Genomic DNA, 26,318 nt, shown 5'->3' on the forward strand with positions numbered 1-26,318 from the left:
TAAACAATAAAAAATGCCATATAAAAAATGAAACCCTGAATTCTCCCACGAAAAGGTTTTTATCCAATAGTTAGATAAGATTGACACTTTCAAAGCAGTGCCTTGAACTTATTGTTTCTTGCGTAAGGGTTAATGAGATATTGCAAGGACCTGAAACACGATTTTAGACCAAAACATGCTGGAATGACACCAGGATTTTTTACAGGATAGATACAGATGTGTGCCGAAGTCTCCTCCGCAACTTCTCTCAGATTGTAATCTCTACTCCCCAAGATTTTATCAGATAAAAAATACACGGGCAGCTCCGAGGAATTTTACACATATCTTGGTAGACATGTTCAACCTACTTAAGGTCTTGTTTTTCTTACATTTTACTAAAGAATTTTTTGTGCATAATTTGAACCACCTAATAAGTTTTCGATGTCCGTTGTAACTTGTTTACATGAACCCCAATGCAATAGGGTCCTGATAGGCTAGTTTGCCATGATGTAAATCTAAACCCCGCCCCTTTTTGTTATCATTCGGGATTTTTCTTGATACCAATGCAAACACTAAATTCAATGTAAATGCACGAAGCGATAGTGATAAGAACGAAGCAATTTTTTCTGTTTCTAAAGCCATATTTTGTGACTATTTCATCCACAACTGACCATTTCATCTTCTGATGGTCTAAAGTGTATTATTCAAACCGGACACAGGCACTTTTCCGAAATCGTTGAGGGTATGTAAGTTTCCTTTTATCGGGTTTTTTAGTGAGTTGTGATAATTGGGGTACGTTTATGTGATATACAGATAGTTGACAGATAAAAGTTCCGAAATGAAGATAGGATTCCCTAGTTCTAAACGAATTGTATTTATCGTGCTGGCTTATTATCATATTGGTTTTAAATGTTATTATTTTGATAAAATGATAAAATAATAGCGTTTCAAGTGTTATATCATAATCACTGAGAGATGTTTCCTCTTAAGCTATCAGTTAATTAAACTATCATTGACTTGTGAATAACTTTTATCAACTATTATTAATTTGAGGACTTCAAGGAATTTTATGGACACATTTTTTGTAAAACAAACTTTTACTTCAAAGTTTTGGTTAATTGTTTATTTTATTTTTTAACTTTAATTAAACTTGTACTACCACATTCTGTGCAATATTTTTCTTTTTTTAAAAAAATCCTAATTTTCCAGCAAGCACATTTTAAAAATCAATCCTTACAGTAAAATATTTGAAGAGAATTTTTTAAAGATTTTTCCAACTATGAATTATGTAAAACAGGCCAATGCCTCAGTTCTAATATTATAACGTTCGATATAAGTAAATGTTAATTAATAAAGCATCACCTGCGTCTACAAATTACTTCAATAATCTGTTTAATTAGGGACAGCCTGATCACATAATCCGGCTAAGTTATTTGTTCTTCGGTTTGATTTCTGTAAGTGATTGTAAACAACGGCTTCTTATTGTTGTCTTTGTTATAATTGTAAAATAAACATCAATAGTCCAAAGAACCGCTAATATACTCGATTTACCGAAAAACATCAAACGGCAATGAGCTGATTTGAGGTTTCAAGAAAGACGTCTTACAACAAGACGATTTTGATGTCCCAGTCCTCACGAATTTATTTTTATCTTGTAGAACCTTTTGGTCAGCAGACGTCAACCATTTTCACCTGCCTCATACACGCGCACTCCTACGCACAGTATCTCAGGACTATAGATATACCAGCGTGTGTAACTTCCAAATTTGGAGAAAGTAACCCGTGTGTAGAAACTACGAAATTGGGAATTCTCTTCATGGCTAATTTTCATGGCATATTCCGAATGTTCCTGGGTTAGTGCAAGAGGGTATACGGATATCAAACAAGAGCCAGTCGATTGTTTGGAACATTCTTACGAGACTACCGATCCCCCCGCTAGCGGTTCGGACGAATCATCTGCTCGCCGGGAGCAGGGTATGCTTAATTTCCAGGAGAGCAGCCCACTCTTGCCAAACGAAGAAGTCGAAGTATTTTTTAATCACCTGGACCGACCCAGCGCCACTGAAAACTCAACCACGCGAAACGCTGGAGATAGTGAGTCTTCCAAACTAGACAACTCTCAGCATCAGTCAGATACCATGTTTCAGAACAGTATGCACGCAATGTCCCTTCCAACCGCTACAGCCCCAACCTACCATGAGACCGCAGGGGCCAATAGTTTTATGCACGCGGGTTCCAGTCCTGTGTACGTCCCCACAACTAGAGCTGTACTCCCTATGCAGTATGCGTCTGGACAGCCAACTTCTAATCCCAGTGGAGGTTCCGCTATGTGGATGCAACCTGACCCTTCCTACAGTACCCCTAATACCCATCCCTCCGTGTCCCCGAGGTTCGCCTTCGCTCCTTCGCCTAACTCTCCCATTAGTTCCCCCACGGTGAGGGCAGACCAGGCTGGATTTAACCCCTCTCTGCGACCAAGCGGCATCAGCCCTTACTCCGCATGGAGCCCCGAGTTGTCGTGGAACTACAACATGGCACTGCAGCAAGGCCTCAGAAGACCCGGGGCAGGTAGGAATCGTTTTACATTTTTGACTACCATTTCTTTGATTCTATTTTCGTTATCTTCTTATCTACTTTGAATCTGTATTTTTCATTCTCTATAGTTGCTTGCTTTCCCCCAAGATAATTAGAGGAACTATTGAATTTAGTGAGAAGATTGTAAATACACAAATGCCAATATAATACATGCGCATAAACACGGACTTATAATGTCCAATTAGTGGCAAAATCTTTCAGCCCTTGTCAATGTCTGTCGGCCAATGTCCGTATCTGTTTCGTATTACATCTCTCGAATACGTCGAAATTTACATTAATTATTGGGCCAAATCATGAGTTACACAATTAACGTGTTATCTTGATAATTTCATAATTTCCATTCACAGATTCAGCAGTATTATATGATATTCTGTACAATTTTAAAGTTGCTTGATTAATATAAAAATCTGGAAATAACAACAAAGCATATTTGGTGAGGTAAAATGCTACAAATATGATATATAGACAATTACTATCCTATTGTGCCTCAATAATTATTTTGAACAATGTTGCAATAATAACCAATCAGAAAGAGGCACATTTATCAAAGCGTGTGTATAGAGTTAATTTATGAGTATTATCAATTATAGTTGTGAAAACACAGGGAATATATTGTTGTAATTCTAATTTTTTTTTAATGATTCAGAGTTTTGGAATATATCTAAATCAACTATATTCATATTTATGCAGATATTTTAAAAAAAAATTCATTATTAATTTTAATTTTTGTTTACTCTGCAAGCATGCGAGTAGACCAAAGGTTATAAAATGATAGATTTTATCACAGCAATAGGCTTGATAAAAAAGAAAGTAAATGATGGTGATTGTGATTAAAGTTGTAGTTTGATGTTCCTGGAAAGATTATTTTTGAGGGAATAACGCCCATTATAACACCCTCATGGACAAAATGAACAAAGAGATCCTACCAAAAAAAAATGTATCGGGCAAAAATAAAGGAATAGATAAAAATATGTTTAAAATAGAATAAAAAAAGAGGAGAATTTTTTAAAAAAAAAAAAGTGTGAATAATTATGAGTGAATCATAATAAATGGGGTTTAAGGAAAAAATAATAAGAATAAGAAAATTTTAAAAAGAAATGTATTATGAATGCTAATAATAAACTAACAAATAAATATAAATAAAAGAGACAAATGAAATTCGGAGTGAATTTTGTTTGTTTGTTTGTTTTTAAAGAAATTAAAAAAAAAAATTTTGAAAAAAAAATATAAGCAAAGATTATGAATGTAGATACAAATTACAAAAAGAGGACAGAAAATCTGGATTTCATATTTGTACACTTAAGTGAAATGCAGTATGAGTATTTTTTATGCCTTACCAAAAACGAAAATAATATTAAGGCATGTTTCAAACTTTCAATATAAAAATTTAAATATCTTCACAGATAAGTTATTCCACGAAACTATTGTATAAAACGGAAGGACAATATAACTTGTGCAATTAAGAATTAATACAATTTGGTTGTCGGAAAGCTTCACGTATTAAATACCTTTAAAAATTTCTATGAATGAAACTATTACACGACAAAATTGCTAGACTAAATGCTAAACAAATACGAGAGATGATTCCTCAACAATATAAGCCATACTCCCAAATATATTTTTGCACGTTCAATTTTGAATTAATGTACGAAACATTGAATAACAAATACTGATTAATTCTAAGAACAAACATGCGCATGAAATATTGGAAAAATCTGCTCTATAATCGTGGAAATCTAGGAATCTCCTCAAGAGCATGAAACAGAGGAAAGTAGAATTCTTTGTCCAGTGGACGTAACAAGGTGTTTTTGTTAAGGAGAACATTAAGTCCATCAAAATAAAATGATGCTTTAATATTTTGCCAACGCAGGGATTCCACCGCAAAATCCTACGTTACCAAAATAGAACTGTCATAAAGGACGCGGTGAGAAACGGGTTAGGGGGGTAGGTTTAGAAATATTTAGCCAGGGATTGGGAATGAAACTCTGCCGCGTCATTTAGAGGTATTGACACTTTCAATAGAAAAAAGACCTAGAACGTCTTAATTAGAAGAGAAACCAAACAAGACAAGGATATAATTGTGTCGTAAATTCTAGTGTCAGGGAGATATGTCTTATTGGATTTGAAATAAAATTTAAAATAAACACTGCAAATCTTAAAATTGAAATTAAACGCCAAATGAAACACGTATTTACAATATAGAACACACATAAATTATTGAGTCTGCAGATCCAGCAAGCTAGAGAGCCGCTCACAGAAATATCATTATTTCTTTATTTGACAGTCTTTCACACTTTTCGGAAAATTTATTTCACAAGACAAACCCAAAACTACCTATTTCAGCATTTTCACTGTTTACTCAGTTAAGCAGTTTAGAATCATAAGAAATATTTGTTTCTGTAATTTCAAGAACTAATGAGAAATTTGACTGGAGGGATTTATTATGATGGGAATATTACGATTTTAAAGCTTCTTTTGGGGGGAAAGCATTGTTTACAAGAACTTGTGGTCAACGTTGTTACATTCCGGTATCGCTATACCTGCCTCAAAACTTTATTGGACGGAGGAAATTTATGACAATTTGTCAATATTACTTAGGGAGTATTTGGTCGACTTAGAACAAAACAGGCAAACATGAAAACTCGTAATAACAAAGGGTTGCTAGGAATAGAACGCCTCGTGTGTCGTTTGGACTGCTTTTCCAGTCGAGCTTTCAAAAGAGCGTACACCCCATGATTTGCTGGTCGGTCTTTAAGCAAACACTAGTCCCGGGTTGGTTGGTCTTTATCATTTGTTCATTCATCAAGCTATCTTCCAGGCGGGCTTTTCCGTGATTTAAAGACTAGTGACGCAGATCCCTTACACACAGCAGTCAATAAGCTATATTTCCAACTGTTGGATCTATTATGGAACAGTTGAAAAATTACCTTTCTTTTACATACCATTCGTAACCTTTGTCACTCAGAAATGTTTGACTTCTGTCTTCTATTGTGAAAGGAAAGTTCGATCCAATTTGGAAATCGATTTATTCTAGTCTAAATTCGTTCGTTCTTTGATAAATTTTGTTCTTTGTGTTTTACATTGCAATTTATCCAAGAGATTTTATTTCCTTTGTTCAATTGTAGAGATTTTCTTTAATTTGAAACAAATGCTTAAATATATTTAAAAAAAACTTCACAATGGAATTTGAGCGTTAACAATGGGGTATATATATATATATATATATATATATATATATATATATATATATATATATATATATATATATATATATATATATATATATATATATATATATATATATATATATATATATATATATATATATATATATATATAATTTAACATTATACTGAACACACCCCGAAACTCTATTTCTGAAGAAAGCTGTTTATTGCTCTATATTGTTGGTTGTACTCTTCGGTATAGGAAAACATGACTTAGAAGTTGTTCACAAGGTTGTACAGCGGTATAACTAGGATTTACAACCCACTCTTAACTCCCTTAATAATGTCAAGAGGCGATATCTCTTTTATGCGAGTAAAATATCCGACAAACGAAAACTACTTGATTTCTGATTTTTAAAAAATACGCTATGAATGAAAATAATTAATGAAATGAAATCAATTTTGCGAGATTTATTATCTTGAGTTTCTTCGAATTCTTTGTGATTTTGTAAATAAAGCAAGAAAAAGTATAGCAAAATTCTTATTTTCGTGTTTTGATTATCACAACTTCATGAATTACTGGAAAAAAAAAAACAACTATCTGAATGTAAAATGAAAACTCCTATGCAAAATGATAGTTATTTTATTAACGAGACATGGAGAGTTAATTGCGGGGAGAGACAGCATGTTGTCCAATTGTATTAAAGGAACTGGGCATTTTGTACTAACGACCAACAGCTGCGATGCATGGTGTCAATGTCTGAAGAATAAAGCCATGTTCCCCCATATATCAGAACTGACCAAGCATAGGGTACAAGAAATTACTAGACAAACCCAACAAGTTTTGTTTTCACTGCAGATTCCAACCCAATGTTTCCTCATGTAGCGTAAAATTTTGAACATTTCACGCGAATCTAGTAACAATTGACCCGTGTGGAAGCAGACACCCATTCTCGGAATCCCGAATCTCGTTATGGACGAGTTTCTGCATTTATTATTTTGGTAACGTGAGCTTTGATTGGGTTGTTAGTTGCGTTGCTGAGTATAAATGTTTGGGTACGCTGGTTTTCGTCAAATTTTTGTACAAGTGACACTTGTTTTGTGTCAGAAGGGAGATGTTGGTAAAATTGGGCCCCGATGCATGCCATCTGCACAAATCACGGGAATGCGCATAGTTCTATAATTCGTACAAATAAAAATAAAACAGAGAACTTGGCAAGTAGAAGAGGTGGGTATTATATTTCCTAGTATATGTTTGACTTGGAATACAAGATCGTGATTCTCATCTTAAGGCTTGAGGCTTTTGGCCATATTGTACGGCCCCATCATGACTATTAGCACTTGAAACCGACACGATGACTCGAAGTAACCTAAATATGATGAGAAAGATAACCTGAACGAATCCGAACCCGGTCCTGGGACAAAATAGCCCTTCTCTACCCAGCTAAGGGAAAATGTCAAGAAACCTCTAGTGTTATCTTCTAGATCAAACACAGATAAGTGGCCACAGACAACCAAAGGTTCTGTTTGATTTGGTCCGCTTAAATTGACGCCCTTTAGAGTTATAAAATAATTTAAGTATTTTGAAGATTAATAATAAATCTTATTAATTGTTTGTACTCTCTCTCTCCCTCTCTCTCTCTCTCTCTCTCCAATCATAGACAGTCCTTGTCAATTATCAGTGTGAAGTATACAATTGTGCAATACATTTTTCTTAATAAATATTTTGCGCAATAAATATCGCAATTTCGTAAAGTTGATCTCTTTATCATAAAATCATTGTTTTGTTTTTTACTAACATGTGATATGAGGGACGTACAAACTTGTTCTTTTCCATAATTTGCTCATGATTACATGGCAGTAAATCATTTATTACCAATTTGTCAGGTTACCTCTCTTTGTGACAAAATCGCCACACTTAATCTTACTGAAGTGTCGGGGCTGCAAAGAGTGATCCCGGGAAACCATTTTATCTAATATTGTGGAGTAAAAAGATTAACAAATAAACCGATTATCTGATAATTCGGAGGTATGGAGTAGGTATATTTTATCAAGACAAAGGTAACATTGAAATCTCGAGAGAACACACGAGATTCAAAAATCACCCCAGAGGTCAGATAAGACCTGCCATGCACACAAGTTTAACTCAATAAATTGATTTTTAAGCATTCTCCTCGGGTTTAAAGTATTACACCATCGCTTAAATTGAAGCACAAATATCTAAGGTTGCCGCGAAGCCCGTCATGTATCTAACGGTAGGAATATATTTTGCCAATTAATTTTATCCTAAAATGTTATTTATAGGGGTATAACCAAACATAGGAAGCGGTTACAAATTGTACGTGAAATTCACTCCCCGATGACCCGTTCATTGCGTTTTGGCAATTGATAAGACTAAGTTTATTTGTCAAAACTGATACGATTGTTTGAAAAGTTACAATAACATCAAATAGCAAATAATCAGATAAAAATATTTACAAGCAAAATTCTGTAAACACATTCAATTTTCTAATCAGATAAAATCCAGATATATGTAGTTTTATAATTGAAATTATTTGCAAAAGAATGAACTTTACCAACAGAAAATGAAGCCAAATGAACCTCAGTTTGGTAGAGCAACTTTATTGAATTCTTGTTATTTCATAAATCATATTGTTATGTAGTCGGATTCCATAGACACAGAAATCCTGATATTCAAAATCCATTTATTTATTATTTTTATAGCCTATATAATTTTTGTAGCGTAAACCTATGTAAATAAAAATAAATACTGCATGCAACACCGCGACCACAGAACGAAAAGTAAAGTACCTCATTTCTCTTTTGAGAAATATCCAAAGACGACCGACCAATCTGATAAGAAGAAAAATGATGCAAAAGAGATAAGAAATTCATTTCGAAAAAAATAAATAAAATATAGAGATCCGCTGAGCTCTCTGCTATTGGAGGACCAGAAGGATGAGTTTTATGGGAGTCTGTCCCAGAGCTGACATTTACCTTTGCAAGGTGCGGGGCTTTCCTAGAGCGCGAGGCTTATCTGATGAAACTTAGCATTTTACATCAAAATAGATAAGGAAATCAGGTCCAATTTTTATATAGTTCACGTTTGATGAGGGGGAACATCGAATTTTTTTTATTTGAGCGATGTAGCATCACTTTTTTTGTGAATTTGAAGACAAAAATATTTAATGAACAAAATTCTGAAAAGCGAAGACTCCTGTGTAATAGAGAATACCCTATTTCTTCTATGTACAGTACCTAAATGATAATGGTATTAACAGTTTTTTTATTTCAATCTTTTTTTTTTTTTTTTTTTAATTTTTTAGTTAAATTACATGGTTAATATGAGGCCTCATTTCCGCTGGACGGTTTATTAAATGCTTCAATTCAGCAATATTTGGTTTGTGTGTTTGCGTCTGTTGGAAGTGTGGTTTTTGGTTCCAAATCGTGACGGAATGTTAATGACTGGCTGTTCTGTTCTTTTAACTTACACAACAGGAGAATCTATTGTGCATGTGTCCAAAGACGATCCACAGAGACAAACGGAAGCGTCCTAAAATGTACAGAATAAAAGTCACTGGGGATGTACTTGATATGTTTAAAACAATGACTACAAACAACAATTCTTAGATAATATCTAGAATCTTTTAATGACGCAATGTAATGGTTAACGAGGCATTAAGCAATCTTTAGAGGGTCCCGACCCCCTCGCGTACAGCGGAAAAGCAGCAACGCCAGCTTTAGAGATGATCTGTTGCTTCTGCCTTTATCTTTTAAATCTGCCAATTTGACATTCAAGTTTATCAATTTGATTTCGACTTAGAATAATCCTGTACAAGAAGGTTATCTCTGTTAAAAGCAAAGGATCACCTAAAGGATTCAACAGAATTAACTTTTCACGACCGTGGACAGAAGGCCGCGTTACATCTTTCTTTCTCCGAGACACCGTACAGTTCTTCTGTAATTTCATTGATAAAATGCTCGAGACTCCCGAACAAAAAACATCAAGTAGCAAAAACAAATCGGCTTTAATCGGTATTTAAAAATCTAAACATTGATAGAAGGGTTGTGAAAAAAATGACTTTGATACCGTTTGTCCCAAGTGCGACGATGATGGATCATGGCAGGCGAATGAATAATATTCATGAATGAACCGAGATGGTATCTATATATCATATGATACATTGATGACATCACAAGATCTTAAGATTAGGATAGTCGGCACGACGAGTTATGACCATTTTTTCTGATTCCAACATTTTAAAGAATGTGAGTCCGTTACCTGATCCTGTCTGTTTGATGTCGGAGTTCCCCTCTAGAACTATCAACCAAACCAGCAGCCGACTCGTATTGATTCACTAGATCTTATCTGTCGCTTCATTAAGAATAAAATACTGAAATTCGTTTACTTAAAGTCTTATCACTTACAATCAGATAGCTCTAAATTATCCATTTTATCAGTTCCCATCTTAGTTTAGAAAAAAAAATGAAAATAAAAAAAATGAGATAAAGCTAAGGGCACGGATGCTATATTTCACATTGAGAATATGTATTAAATGTTTATATTTAAATCAGCGTGTCGTCCAGAGTTTCGTGATAATCTCGCGCGTGCTTGCGCGTGTTGTCAAGTGAGCACCAAGTGACATGTATTCACTGGGGTTTGAAGTATCGTAAAATCTCGTTGATATAAAAATGTTTCCGAGATAAGAAAGGGATTCCGATTTACTTTTTCGCTGTGTATCCTCTGCTTCGTTATCTGTAACTGACGATTGCGAAAAAGATTTTGATGATATATGCCCTGAAATTTTCCATCCCTGCTCGTAACCCTACGATTTTATCTATTTTGTCGACCAATTTGTGAAGAATTTCCTGTTGTTTTAAAGAGTATGGTAATTTCTCCACTCCTAAGTATTGAATGAAATCTAATGAAAATTCAAAATTGACTTTTGAATCTTAATCAATTTTATCTCACTAATACCAAAATTTACAAAAATTATCAGATGTGAATTTACACACATTACAAAAGATAAAATCGTTAAATTAATCTTTTTGCTGCAAAAGAAGTATTTTTTTTTAAAAATAATAAGTATAGAATATGATATTCATTATGAAAATTTTATCTTCAGCAAAAAATTTAAAGTTATTTCTCCAGTAAATTTCTTAGGGAAATTCATTGCATACCTTTTAAAATCTATCCAGATGTCACAGATGTCAGCTTAGATTTAACAAATTCTAAAAAAGGCAAGAACATTGCCTGTTTGAAAAAAAAAAAAAAAAAACATTATAAGACCCTTTCCCGACTCAGGATGAAAAAATGGGTATGTAGTAAGGGATTTTTTTTTAAATGGATTTGATTATAGATTATTTATAATGATCAAGTATTTGCGATTGTAAAATTAAAAAAAAAAATTGTTGTTGACTAGATGGAAAAAAAATCGGAATGTTTACCCCCCCCCACCCCCACCCCCCCTCACCCCCAAAAATCGTTTTCTAGAGGTGTATAAAAAGTCTTTAGTCGGTCGAGAGAGGGCAAACAATTTTTTAAAGATGACCTAAGCGACCTGAATTTTTTTTTAATATTGGAGATGCAAAATGTTTATTAGGTCTCTTAATGTGTTTGATGCACTGTTGCTTTTTCTTTTTCTTTTTTTTTTCGTTGCAAAGCCAGTCGAAACTAGGACAGAGCGCCATCGTAAAACAAATTAATTCAACAGTGACTATGAATTTTAATAAACATGTAGTTTCTGCCTATTTTGTCTTGATATAGTGTCTTACACTGATATTTTTACAATTTAATAAGTTCGTTATCAGGTATGTTTTTACCCCGGCGCCGTTCACAGAGCTAGTCGTGACGTAGAACGACCACGACCCAATCACTTGACAGATTTCCTAAGACTAATGTGCCTCGGTTAACGTTAGAGTAAAGGGTTAAAGAAATGTTTAATAGAGTTGTAATCATCTTATAAAATATGTAATTTAATGCCTCTTGTCTTGACCGTAAATTCCTTGCGTTAACTGGTAACCAGAGAAACGAGACTTTGATGGCAGGGGTTCGAAGGGCATGATGTTTCAAGTCTCAATCTAATAAGCTTTTTTATGTTGGACATTTACATTTTGGGGGCACTTTTAGCTCTCTTGAAATTTCTCAATTAAAATATGGGGAAAATTTCTAACAGGATATCTTTAGATATTCCCTAAAACATTAATAATAAGAAAAGATTTTATCCCAAAAGATAGATCTAAAAGAAACAAAATGGGATAAGTAAACATTAGGAATTCACAAGACTCTTATTTTCGAATCTAAAATAAAGGAAAGTTGTTGAGACTTTTCCATTATATGTGTCACCTTAGCAAATGTCAAATCTTGATTAGTGTTATGACGTGTTTTTCTTTTGCATCACAGATCACACCAAGGGAATACCAGGCATGATGTATCCGGAATATAGCCCTATACATTATGTAAGTATACCTTCTGCATTCTATATTAAGATAGCTCTTTTCTTTGTTTAGATGGACAGGACTATTTCGCGGATTTGGAGGGTCGGGAATGCGTGAACTGCGGAGCAATATCCACCCCTTTATGGCGCCGGGACGGGACCGGTCATTATTTGTGTAATGCCTGTGGATTATATCATAAGATGAATGGGATAAACCGCCCCCTTATAAAACCACAAAGGCGATTGGTTAGTGTTTAAATATTCGTAACTGTATCTACTGTATTCATATCGAATGTAGAGAATGGATTCCGTTGTAGGTTGAAGCGCGCTATTTTCAATGCCTGCCATTTTTCCTCGCCTCTCTTATAACGGAAAACACTCTCTACATCCTTTTTCGTGTAGCTGCAGTATATTTTTGCTTCTTTTATTTTTTATTTTACAAACCGTTTGCATTTTTGATTTTTTTTCTGACACACTAAATTACTAGAATACTAACCAACTGTTGACTTCCGGACCGCGTTAGTCTGAATGCTCGGGTGGTATTTCCGGGGGCGGCACCATTTTCGAAATTTTGCTTGGCGTTTTTTTCTTTGTGTTCCTTGTTTTGTTTTAGATGTTTATATTTCTTTATTGATTGTTAATTAACAATAATAACAAATTAGGCAACCCCAAGCACGTAAACTAAGCACTGCCATCAATGTGTTGTAGGGAGAGTTCGGCGAGACATATCCTGCCACGCCCCCATATCAAACAGCTGATCCTACTCTTCAGGCGTTCGGGCCTTGGACCACTGGTGGTAAAGGACTGGGGAAATCAAGAGTAGGTTTACAGTCACCTTACTTGCACCTCAAAAATAATTTCTGCAAAAGAACATTTGAAATGACACCTGAAACTTTTCAAATCTGTACTTACTTCTCACCGATGTTTTTTTCGGACATTGAAAGTATTGATGTTTTCATTTTACGATGAAAAAAAAAAAACTCTTGAACAGTCATCGCTGTGTGTGGTGAAAATGAAAGTTTGGAAGCTGTCTCTTTCTAAAGTGATTAAAAGTAATGGCATCAATATAAAATTCACTGATGGATTCCGTCTTTTTCCCAGCGATGGCTGACGAGATTCTGTCATATCGACTCTGGGTTAACCACTTTATCTGGAACAGAAAATGCAAACGTGTTTGTAAATGGCTTTTCTTATAATAAACATTTCTTCTTGTATTTATCCAACAAATGCTAGTAGTTACATAACAAGTGTGTTCTTTGGTAGAAGGGAAGTATACACATCGTGCTCTGTGAACAAAGACGGTGTTCTTTTCCATCTGACAAATGAGCTACTGGGTTATAAAAACACTCATGTAATTAGTTCTTAAACTTCTACAAATTACCTTCGATGTAACGAAGCACAGTAAAAACTCTAGAATCGACATGTTTTTAACTGTTCTTGAAAGGAACAAGTTCACATCTTGGTTTCTTTTATCACCAAAATCTAAATATATGATGAAAATCCTGTTATCTTGCTTCAGATGCTGGATATTATACATGTACAGTGCTTTTCTCTGAGAATAAGATCAAAATTAGAATTATATACTTTTTCTTTTAAATTATTGATTTTGTCAGAAATATAAGTAAAAGTATAGAAATTCAGCACTAGAAAAACAAATTAAATTATTACTGGAAAGATATTTAAAAAATATATCATAGTTTAAACATACGAACACAAAATTAAACAAAGCAAAATAAAATAGATAAACGAATCAATAAATAAAATTAATAATAATAATAACTGTTCTTTGGAAAACTCGTTTCTTTCATTATTCCATGCTTCTGTTGCAAAGGGGACTTTTCGTTAAACCTCATTCTTTTGGCCACATCTGTCATCAATATTTAGCCTAACCTTAAACGCTTCGTATGTTGGTTCAAATAAATTTGAAAACTCTCCCCTTAAAAGCAATTCTTTGTAAAGGCTACTTAATCGATTCTCTTTAGAACAACAGACCCAGCTGCTTCTTGGGAAAAGATTGATAAGGCATGAGACAGGAATTTTAAAAAAGGAAAGAAAACGTTTGTTTAGCAACGTCTCGGACACCAAATAGTTCTTGTAACTGTTATAATATGCTCAGAAATATGACGACTTTTCCGTATAAAAATGATCTTTTTATTTTTGCAGTCAGCCTCCAGAAGGGTTGGTCTGTCTTGCGCCAACTGCAGCACGACAACGACTACATTATGGCGTCGCAACAACGAAGGTGAACCAGTCTGTAACGCATGCGGACTGTACTACAAATTACATGGGGTGAGTCTAGTTAACAATAAAATGGCTGTAAACCCATACTTCACCATTTTGTTGGGCGAAAAATGTCAAAGTTAATGGCGATGGAGAAACTTCAGGAAAATAGTAAAAACTGAAATAATGAATTAGTTAGACGGTATTTTGTTCAAATTGGAGGGACTATTTCGTGCGAAACTATAAAATGATCGTAACTTGCAGGTAAACAGACCTCTTGCCATGAAGAAAGATGGGATTCAGACACGGAAGAGAAAACCCAAGAATCTTGCCAAGAATAAAAATTCTAGTAAACAGGAATCAAATGGTAACTACATCTCACTATCTTGATCTAGAATCTTGAAATTGTGTATTATTTACTTGTGAATATAATGTTTAACTGCCCAAAAATTCATGTGAGAGAAATAAGTACGTTTTACTTTTGCCTGTTTTGAGTATGTCAATACAAGAATAGAAATGACCATGATATGAAATTTCTAATAAAAATGATAAGTGGATAATAATAGTATGACTTCGTATGGGTCTGATATTTTAGAGTTTAAAACTAAATAAACCCCTTTTGGAAGATATGACATAGAGTGGATATAAAAAAAATCTCTGATTCCATAAGAAAAGTATTAATTTACTCGGCTACAGGTCGTTACTTGTTACAGCTTCAGAATCTTTATTGTGCACAAACAGTCAACCAGCAAAAAACTGCAAGAGATCTAATATTCCTCTTTTACATTAACGTGAAATCGAGCAGATGGGGTTAATTTTTTAGTTTGAATTTATTAACTTTGGTACATTTACCTTCTCAAAACAAAACTTTGGTCTCGTTCAGCTACAGCATTGGTAAAATTAGATTTAATTCTCTTTGACGATGTCTGTTTCCGGTTACGATACAAGTTGAAATTGTATAAATTGGCTTGTTAACTCTATGCTGAATGTGTATTCTGGCCCATCTAAATATATGTCTGTTCGAAGGGTTTGGGAGCAAATGTGGTTAAATATTTTTGAAGTTTCAAGTTTCACAAACATATGAAATATTATTTGCTAATTTGCCAACGACATGCACTCAGCTGCGTCAACACTATTCCTCGCTAAGTGGGCGCTGAAAGTCTGACCACAGACTCAAGAATTCCTGTAATGCTTATCACTGGTTTATCACCCGAACTTCATATTTATTTAATAAGTCATCACCAGCGATTTGAAGATCGCCTTTACGATTAGCCACTTACACGTTTCTCGTGTTGCTATCGTGTTTACAGTTTTAAGTGACCATGCTTTCCTAACATGTTTTCTCTCTTCATTAGCGGATGTAAAACCAGCCGTCTCGCCCAACACCTTGAACAACAATTCCTCTAACCAGAACAACGCCTTAGCAAGTTCCATTAACAGTTCCAATGTGATGGGCCACACTTCTTCAATGACAACCCTCACTTCCGTCGGAGTTGATCATGAGAGCGGGTTAGGGAGCCCGGTGAACTTAGCTTCCGTCCCGCATTATTCATCACCGTCACCACCTAAAGCTGTTCTGGTCAAAACTGAAAGTGATAGTCTCCATGGACACGGGGGACCTCTTCATTCTGAATCCGGGTCACTAAGTGCTGTGACTGTAGGGGCCAATTAACCGGAAGTGAGCCGAATCTCGCAGACATTACAACGTATTCATACAATCTATACAACATTTGACTATAGATTTTTATAAGTTATTATAATATAAAAAATGAAGGTTTATACGTTATTATATTATTTTCATATGTTGGTTCTAGGGAATACATTATGCCTAGAAATTGTTGATTGTCTCATATTTTCTATAGATTTGAAATGTATATACTTGTATTGAAATGCATGTCTGCTACAACATGTATTTGAAACTGCTTGTTATTTGAGGGATTTGTTATATAGATATGAATTTTAATAATCATTAGCAAATAACCAAATTTATACCCCACAAGAAAAAGTCAATCAAATATGAAAAACGTTACAACTACCTCACAATAAACATACTGTGTTCATGTGAAATAAATTTCATTGAACATCCATCCCTGTAAACTTTACATAGCATAGTTAAATAGTGTACATAATGTTCAACAGTCGATTAAAAAAATAAAACATTCACCAGGTACCATTCCCGGTGATCATACTCAGAAACAATACTTGAGCCTTATCGAAAAGAGAGCTAAACTGATCTTGCCTTCCCTGTTTCCTGTCACGTGACTTAGTGTACATGTAATTATCAGGGTATAGATCACATTCAACACAAGTTTGTTTGTAAACGCGAGTGAGTGAACATAAAGGTGCTATAGTTGGGCGTGAATCGGTTTGCCATACCTTATGAAAGCTAGTCGACAATCAGAATATTTCTGATGTTATAATTTTATCGTATTTTTTGTGATTATCTAGTTAGATATTTTGAATTATGTGTAAAAAATTCAATATGCATATCAAAACCTCATGAAATTTAAATTGTAAAATGAAGTAGATGTATAATTCAATAGATTAAATGGGGCCAAACGGAAATGATAACTCACTGATTACTGCAATTCAATTTAGTTTTACGATGTGTGTTTGATCTTTGAAGAAAATTTGTAATACAATTCTTGCCATATTTAACATGATTAAACAAAATAAGAAGAAAAAAATGAATGAATTTTGTTGTTATTGCTGAAAAAAAGGTTATGAACTTAATAGTTATTTTTCTTAAATATACGTGCATGTAATATCTTTGATAAATTATTATCACTATGGCTGTCAATCGTCTGTATACTTAACTAAGTGAATCACCAGGGAGCACCTCAAGATGACGGAATATGTTCAGGATCCATATCGCCTAGTTTCAAGGACTATCAGCCCACCCAAAATTTAGCGCAATGTTACACATCAACATAATGGCGTAGTAATAAATTAGCACATTTAGAGCAAAGCTTCAATATTTCTTTCTTTAAATCCTATATTAGCGTATTTCTTGGACAAGCAGCAGCACAAAAGACGCTATAATATATAACCGCTAGGATGATAAAGGAGTGAAGCTCTACATAGCGGGTTGTACAAAATTGCCTACAATATGCATGTTCAGGTATTAACAGGGGGACCCTGTTTTGTTGGAAAGAATCAGATGCTAGTTTCTCACATAGTCAAGGAATAATACCATTTAAAAATGAATTTAATTTTTGAAAATTCAAGAGGACATGAACTACGACGTTTCAAGCCGGCATGCAGTCGTGAAGCGATGTATTTCATGAACCTTATAAATTTTCAAAAAATAAATTCATATTTTATATTTACATTATTTATCTAATGACTTGCCACAAATTTATGTATTCATCTATCATTTCAGATACAAAACAGTTTGCACTATAGTTTTGACGTCAATTACGATTTATTCATACTCAAAAGAAAATGAACATTTTCCTTATTAATCTTAAGGGGGGATATTTTGAAATGTAAATTTAAAGAAATAAAGTATTTTCATTTTAGTCTAGTTCTTACTCGAGTATCATATTTAAGCATTGAATCATTATTTTTTTTTAAGATATAGTCTCATAACTGCAACGGTGTGTGCAAACAAATTGATAAATTATAACGCGCGTTATATATATATATATATGTTTGCACACACCGTTGCAGTTATGAGAATATATCTTTAAAAAAAATAATTTAATGCTTATATTTACATTTTTAACTCCTTGCTTTGACTGCAAATGTGTTATATAATTCAAAATCCCCGCATTATCCTTCGGGTAATTAAGTTACAATTAATGGAAGAGCCATTTCAACAGCTTCTGTTCAATGTGAGCGTGAATTTTGATTTTCGCTTATGACGTTGCACTTCCACGGCGTTCAACGTTTTTGACGTCAAAATAAAACGAATACTTTAACACTTTTGATCACCTGTCCGTGTTATGGTGTTTTGAATGCCGTAGCTTTCCTCAAACTTTATAAGCACAATACATGTGGAATGTAAATATTATATTATACAAATCTTCATACGGTATACGTACTCAGTAAGTTTGCACCATCCCCATAACTTTGCTGTGGCGTCTTTCTTAATTTATCTTACATATTCGTTATCGTAGCAAAGCATTCCCAGCAGGATGTATACTACATTTTTTCCATATTAAGATTTTCAAAAAAAAAAAAAAAAAAAATCTGTTTCAGATTTCAAGACTTCAAAAACCTTACATTTTAAAAATTGCTTCGTAAAAGATTGAACTCAGATTGTAACGCTTCTGAAAGACTCAACTTAGTCTACACGATGAGTTTAATTTGCAAATTTTAATTTTAATTTCTTATTCATTTCTGTTCTTGAGAGAAAGATTTGAAAAAGAAAGAAAAAAACTCATCTTGTTAAAAAGCAACAGGCTACATGTACGAGCTGAACAAAATTGACTCAAAATTACAGGAAAAAATGCATAAATAAACAAGTTATAGACAAGATTTTGAAAATGATTTCCCTGTTAGTGTTCGTATGGCAATGTACATATCTCGATGGAAGCCCGAAATCTCAGACTGTGACTTGGAATTGTAATATAAATGGTGGCTTTCACGGTCATTTCTGACGTTGGGTGCTTCTGATAATCTTAATTCTTCTCATTATAGAAAGAGGAACAACTCTTCATTCAAGCCCTCTATTTTTTTTTTCATATCAAGTGTTTTTTTTCACGGGCCGTAAAAATCCCAGTATTTTCCCCACTTGAAGACTCACTCTTTAAAAAAAAATTCTGGCCTAAACATGATTGTCAAGTCCAAAAGAAAGCATCAAGATCATTTTTAAACTAGTGTTATATTCTTAGAAACTACAGGTACAACTTCAACTCATTCGCGTAAGATGAAGAAATCTGCCAGAAAATGACCCCAGCTCCTTCACATTTCTCTACATCAATGTAATGAAGCTCCGCTTCAGATTTGTCAACTCAAAAGGAACCAACTTTTCGTCATTTTGTAAACAAAAGAATTATATTTCGATCCAGGACACAGTAAGAGATAGAAACGAAAAAGGAAGAAATTATTCTAATTAAATTGGTGACAATTTATCTCTTTTCCTTATACATTGTACAATATATTGCACAGAAATTCGCTATATTGAAACAATATGACCGATATGCAATTTAGCAAAATACAAACCATTCCTCCGTATGGTGAAATAGCCCGGGACTTAACTTAAATATAGAAATATTTGCCATTCTCAGAGTTTTTTCTCATCCTTCCCAAACTTGTCGTAGTGGTACCTTCAGTTAAAAAAACAACAACACATAAGCAATTTAAAAATGATTAGAGGCTTGAACTTGAAAATCACATTTAGACTCGAAGGAGGGAAAGAGAAGGGAAATACGTTTCTTTTCGTTCTGCATGGGAATGAATTATACTTGTTCGCTGACAAACTAGATGAGCATGTAAATAATTCATCTTTCATTTCAAGTAAGGACCTTTATGATATAATTAATCAGGTTTTAAAAAAACATAAGAAAAAATAATAAAAAATATTAATTACAACTGTCACTTGATCATGTACTCAAGGTAAAACGGTGTACAGTATTTCTCAAGAATATGTCATATAGTTTATTTGTTAGCTATCCATGTGGACTGTAGAAAAATGACCCTGTAGAATAATGACCCTGTGTCATTTCTGATTAAAAAAACCAAACAAACAAACTGCATGGTTTTGGTAGGAAAATTCTTGTTAGGCAAATTCATAAGGGTTACATGTAAATCACACAGCTTATGATAAGAATATGGACATTCTTTGATTTGTTTTATTACATTTTCAACAGTGAAATACTGTAATTTATTTATTGAATAAAAGTGATATTCTGTCATAGTGTGAAAGGATATCAAAATTGTATTCTCACAGTGTGAGAGAATACCAGAAGTGCGGCAAAACTCTCGATTTTCCTTCCCTTCACGAAAAGTATTTTTTTAAAAAAAAAAACTCCCTGTCCTATTATAAGATAGAGAGAGTAAATGAACCATCCTGACAGAGACTAAAACTGCCAAAGTTTCTCCAAATATGTTATAAAAGAAATCCATGTTTACAACGTCTTTCAATCTCTCAATCGCTATGACGTCTCAACCGCTCAACTATGAGGTCATAGCGTATGAAAAGACAGATGCAAAGGGAAATCAAACAAAATGTAATAATTACAAAATTCAATGTTTTGTAATGAATATGAAATTTATTTCACTCGTTAGACTTCGCACTCGTGAAAATATATATATAAAAAAATCCTGTCCCACTCGTGAAATAAATTACAGTCTTCTTTTTGTCTTCAGAAGTTATAAGAAAAGTTAACTTTTAGGAACCCTACCCAAATAAATTTTCGTGAAGAAAAATGGAAGATTGATGAAAAAAAATCGATCTCGTAAATATCTTTTATTTTCTATGAATAAAGTTTCAAACTTCTTCTCATAAAAATATACATGTGAAGAGATTACATTTGTGAAAAAATAACCCAAAAGAACGAAATCAATACACATCTGACCTCCGATATCAGTGGCACAAAAAGTGATTGGCTCAAATCTTTACCAATGCCTTTGTCGTTTGCTAGTGTCAAAGTCTTTAAACAATATGAAGCTTTTTACATCAAAAAAGAGGTGCTTGGTATACCAAGAATTGACACCAGTCTATACACGATAGTATCGACTTTCTCCTTTCTAGTTCTATGTAAAAAAAATATCAATAGAAAAAAAACGAATGTTGCATTATGAAAAAAAAAAAGCTTCTCAGTCTAATTTACATACCTTTTCCCTGAGTTTGATTGGCAATGCTAGCACATTTGAAGTTGAGTGTGCAAAAAATGTAGAACTGTACAAAAAAGTATTGTAACACATTGTGTTAGAATCAAGTACCATGCGAGATTCGTATGAACGTATCTACATGTATAGTGGCGAGTTTTGAAGGGAGGGGGTTACGGGGTTGTAACCCACTCTTTTAAGGATAACTGCATTTAAAGGTCTTACGCAAGGAAATAGCCAATCAAAATGAACTTATTCAATTGTAGTTCTATATATATAGAGACAATTTCTTTTTCTTTTTTTATTTTCGGCAACTTTTTTTTTTAGGTCTACAGTTTTAATTTTGGACTCATGTACTAGAATATCATATTCTTAGCAGAATTGTGCCACTGAATTATAGGGAACTCTTTTTTTAGATGCGCATGATGCAACTTCCTGGATGGTGTGTAGGCTGTTTGTCAACATGTGAAACCCACGTGTATATTTACACTCAATTTTCTTTCTTAAAAGCCGCATAAGGCGTATTTTTTCTGATCTCAAATTTTTGTCTCAGCATTAATCTTTATTTTCTCTTTCATGAATTATCTGCTGAGAGTCTAATTAATTAATTAATTTTATTAAAGCTACATAGTAACATATAGTGAAATTATTTCCTTGTGTGGGACCTTAAGCGCTACAGAGTAAAAAGATAAATATAAACGTTAATTAAGAACAATACATAAAAAAAATTAATTAAATTTACTTATGATATGTTTAAAATTATAAAGTGACAGTTAACTTGCATACATGCAATTTACTAGTATGTTAAAAAATAATATACCCTCGGTATAAATACTGTGATTTTAAGAAAGTGATATCATAAGTAAGGCCATGGACATCCGTGGCCTCAAAGAAGCTAAATCGTGTACTGATCGGCAACGTACATATCTATTCGGAATGATATGAGTCTATTTTTATTATTCTAAGAAAAATGAAAAGTTTGTTGCTGAAAAATTCATAGATATTGATAAATCGAGTTGATTAGGGCTGCGCAATCATACCGATTTACCGGTCTATTACGATTCATTGGCAAACTAGAGTGTTCAAAGGAACACATGTGTCGCCTGCTTTGTAGTTTCCTTAAAGACGTAAATAAATCTAAGAGTGGTCAGCTTATTTTCCCTATTAGCATGTTAGTTCCTGCATTTGCCTGCAAGAAAAAATGGCATCCATGGATAGTATAAGACTGCATTAGAATCTGACAATCAAAGAAAATATGGTTCCCGAACCCTCAAATGAATAATTAAATTGAAATAATTAGAAATAACTACTAATATTCATCATTTATCAATACATGTTTCCAACAATCCTTCAAAAGAGATTTCAGTCTTTACTGTAATTGTCAGTATACATGATCCATATGAAATACTAATCCAGATGTATTTTCATAGTATTTAACGAGGCCCAGTTGGAATTGGAAAATAAGAAAACGGGCCGGTAAATATTTTTGAATTTTAGATATATATTTGTATGTATCATGCTATGAAAAAATAGATTGAAATTTTGTTACCTTGCCTTGATTCTAGTGGAATGGTGGCAATTTCAAAATAAGGACCATTTTTCGTGGTTTTACACACAATTCAATGCTAAAACTGCCTGATAAACAACAGAATTGACAAATTGAAAAAAATAAATGGTGAAATGTTGTGCTTTTAACACATATTATCCAATATCCATTCCTCAACTAAAAAATAAAAATAAAATTAGGGGTACATGTAGCTATTATTGTAATGAAAAAGGGGCATATCAAAACACAAAAATAGAACTTAATATTTTATCTAAGATATTTTATAAGTCGCAGTAGGCTTACATAATATCAGCAAATGATTGTTGTATTGTATATGTTTCTCAAAATTAAATGCTTCTTACATTACGAAAGAATTTTATCTCCATTTTTCTATTTTATTTAACACACAACGTTGTTTTACGTGGAAAAAGAGGGGGGGGGGTTAAATGCAATGAAATTACAAACAAAGTTAATTAATATGTAAAAAAAATAATATATTTCTTCTTGGCTGCATTTAAATGACTCATAGAATTTTTTTTAAAGTTAATCTATTCCATGCATATTTATCAGTAAAATTAGTAAATAAAAATTTCAAGGAGAAAGACTACATGTGTTTACTTTTGGTTGCAGTGGTTTTTCAAACTCAAAAAATAAAATAAAATAAGATAAAACTGATAAATATATACTTAGAAATTAAAAATATCTCTCAATAAATTTTTTCACACAGTTGCTTATTAAATTAAATCATTTATTTATTAAAACACGAAAAATTAATAGAATTGCCAGAATTAGTGAGCTTTCAATATGCACGGTCCAGACATACCAGGTATGCAAGAAAAGCGAAATATTTAAGCGCAATTTGACGCACTTTTAACTGTGACGATTATTGTATTCAATTGTGACAGCAATCAAGGGTACTGTGACGCGTCTGAAACAGAGTTGCGTGAAAATATATGCGCAGACCACCGAATATCATACAGTTTCAAAGTACAATAGCACGATTTCATAATCACGCATAAATGCTAATCAAAATATCCTGCCTCTTAAAATTCAAAAGTTATAATTGAAATTAAACTTCCCGCGGTATTTTTTGCAAAGTAGGTTAAAGGTCAAGGTCAAGTGGATTGTAATGCTAGTATTTTTCATAATATCTTATGGCAAACAGTGCATATGCTAGATAGCATAGACTTACAAATGTACCTCTTAAATGTCAAAAATATCCTGTATATCGGCACTATGAACTGTTTTTGAAAAGAAGGTCAAAGGTCAATGGTCACGAGGTCAGTAATGGTTATTCAAAAAAGCTATAGTGCCAAGCAATATTTGAGCAAAATATCAAATCCATACAACTTACAGTTCTCGAGATATAGGGTTGACAGACGGACAAACAGACAGACTCCGGGTAAAGTGATCCCTAAGTGCCGCTCTGCTCTGCAGGCGATACAAAAATGTCGTATTGTGATACTTTTTTTTAAGACCAATATACCGCCAAAATGCTTAGACTTTTGATCTCTGAAAAACGTTTTGAAATTTACGATGTCAGAAACGTTTTCAATCGTTTCAAACAGTAACGTTGCTGTTGTATGGTTGTATATCGTTGCATTTTCATTATATGATCATAAGAGACCCGCTCTTACTTTAGAAACCCTGATCTTGGGACCATGAATTTCACAATTTTGTTAATCCTTTCTCTACTGGCGCATTTTACGTGATTTTGGAGACGTATTGAAATAGCATTATCAAATTATTTCTTACCTTTTAATCCAAGGAGAAAGCTATGCATATTGCATACCATTTTGTAGGGAATTTTTTAGAGATGATATTTCATGACTATTCAGGTACATGTACCCAACGACAGACCTTATTAGTAGAAATGGAGGTCAAAGGTCAAATAAGTGCAAAATTTTATCGAATTTTTCGATACTTTTTAATCTTCAAGCTAAAAATTTACAATGATGTATGTTGAAAGAGGAAATTTAGAATATACTCACAAAAGAATATTATACTGCACTACATTAATAACATATTTCTTTCTCAATTCTGCATATAATGACTTTAAAGGGGTTGCTTAGCAACGGGTTATTTTTCAATTTTAGGGCAGTAATTTTCGTTTTTTTTTTTTTTTTTTTGCTCGTCCTAGACACAATTATGCATTCCAGAACATTTTAAAGTCAGATATGAGGTCATAAAATTAAAAGGGATATACAGCAGATGAATTGTCTTAAAGTTTGACCTCATTAGAAATATTTTAGGAGGTCAAAGGTCAAATTTTTCAAGCCTTCAATATTCTTGGTAAAATTTTACACAATGGATGCTAAAATAGAAAATTCTGAATATACTCTCAAGAAGGCATCATACAGAACTGCAATATCCATACACCATTTTAATTCAAATATGTGTTTAATGACATTTAAGTGGTTGCTAAGCAACAACATTTTCATTTTTTTTTGGCTGTATATGTTTGTTATCGCTCATTCTAGGCACTTTTTGTGTATACCATGATATTGTAAGTAAGATATGAGCCAAAAAATGTATTTAAAAAAAAACAAACCATTATTGTATTAAGTACTGACCTTGACACTTCTGTTCATAGGGGGGTCAAGGGCATATCAGTACATAATTCTGCCTTAAATTGCAAGTATATATCAATTTTGAAATGGTGCAATTATTATGGATATATCATCTAATAGTTGACGTAAAAAAAATGGTGAACAAAACCCTGAGAGAAATTTAAAAAAATGATTAAATCTTTTTTATTCTGCATATCTTGGTTGCCATTCCAAAAATACATCTAAAACTTGTGAACTGAAATAAAATTTTTAAGATGTGATTTCATGTATTTCAACCTTAGTGACACATACTATTAAATAATATGGTAAAAAAGGAATGCAAGCAGTATCAAAAATTTGTTATAAATTATACAGTTAAGTACTTTTTTCATTATTTTCAATAAAAAAAAAAAAAAAAAAAAAAAAAGAAAGAAAAGAAAAGAAAAATTACACTTTTCTTACAAAAATTATCTCTTACAATTTCTAATTTTTAACAGCTGCTCTATCTTTACTGTGACACTTGTTAAAACATTTTTGTCATTTGATAAGCATGAATAAACCTCAGAAGAAGGACAATGCAAGGAACTTGGAATCTCTTTTTCAAATAAGTGGCTTTTCCATCACAATCCTTTCACTCATCTTATTTATGTGACATGCATTTGCTCATCTTTGCAAGCAAAGGATTCTGATCTGCTACTCTTCTCACAAACCCTTGGCCCTTCATGCTATCAAAAGTCAGAATTGTTTACGTCACCTAATGATGATGGCTAATCTCAAATCACAGCTTGCATCATCCGTAGAAATAAAGAGCATTTATAAAAACTGAAGTATCCGAAGAGTGCTACTCAGTACTACCTCAGTCTACGCAGTAGCAGACTCAGTACCACTCAAGGTTTTCTCAGTATATCTCAGTACTTCCTCAGGGTTTTGTTAGATTCTCAGTGCCTTTAATGTAAAGATGTCAATGTTCGTTCGTGTGTTCGTACGTTTGTGTGTCTGTAAACTTTTTTCTTCAAAATACTACTCCTTCGTCAGTTTTCGTCCTATT

At 33.2% G+C, this 26,318-nt stretch overlaps 1 protein-coding gene across 4 annotated transcripts; it reads left to right on the top strand.

Annotated features, from left to right (window-relative positions):
• The first annotated feature begins 536 nt into the window (after positions 1-536).
• Positions 537-17,059, top strand: LOC133182885 (transcription factor GATA-4-like). Of its 4 annotated transcripts, none has more exons than XM_061317743.1 (7): positions 538-725; positions 1,638-2,547; positions 12,252-12,424; positions 12,887-12,997; positions 14,342-14,467; positions 14,663-14,765; positions 15,754-17,057. In XM_061317743.1, the coding sequence occupies exons 2-7, from the start codon at positions 1,809-1,811 to the stop codon at positions 16,068-16,070; spliced, it is 1,569 nt and encodes a 522-aa protein (XP_061173727.1). In that variant the 5' UTR covers positions 538-725; positions 1,638-1,808; the 3' UTR covers positions 16,071-17,057. The 4 variants fall into 4 exon arrangements, with proteins under 4 accessions (XP_061173735.1, XP_061173727.1, XP_061173721.1 ...); XM_061317737.1 differs by having other exon boundaries at positions 538-721; XM_061317758.1 differs by lacking the exon at positions 12,252-12,424 and adding an exon at positions 12,145-12,200 and having other exon boundaries at positions 538-721; positions 15,754-17,056.
• The last annotated feature ends 9,259 nt before the right edge of the window (positions 17,060-26,318 follow it).

The sequence above is a fragment of the Saccostrea echinata genome, unplaced genomic scaffold (genome assembly GCF_033153115.1).
Source record: "Saccostrea echinata isolate AGI-Se365-2 ecotype Australia unplaced genomic scaffold, CSIRO_AGI_Sech_v1 ptg000001l, whole genome shotgun sequence".
NCBI classification, from domain to species: Eukaryota; Metazoa; Mollusca; class Bivalvia; order Ostreida; family Ostreidae; genus Saccostrea; species Saccostrea echinata.

Bases quoted from the DNA above. Each gene is read 5' to 3' on its own strand.
- LOC133182885 (XM_061317743.1), top strand. From the start codon at position 1,809: ATGGCATATTCCGAATGTTCCTGGGTTAGTGCAAGAGGGTATACGGAT. The intron at 12,998-14,341 runs GTAGGTTTACAG...TTATTTTTGCAG, and splicing joins AAGGACTGGGGAAATCAAGA to TCAGCCTCCAGAAGGGTTGG. The intron at 14,766-15,753 runs GTAACTACATCT...TCTCTTCATTAG, and splicing joins TAGTAAACAGGAATCAAATG to CGGATGTAAAACCAGCCGTC.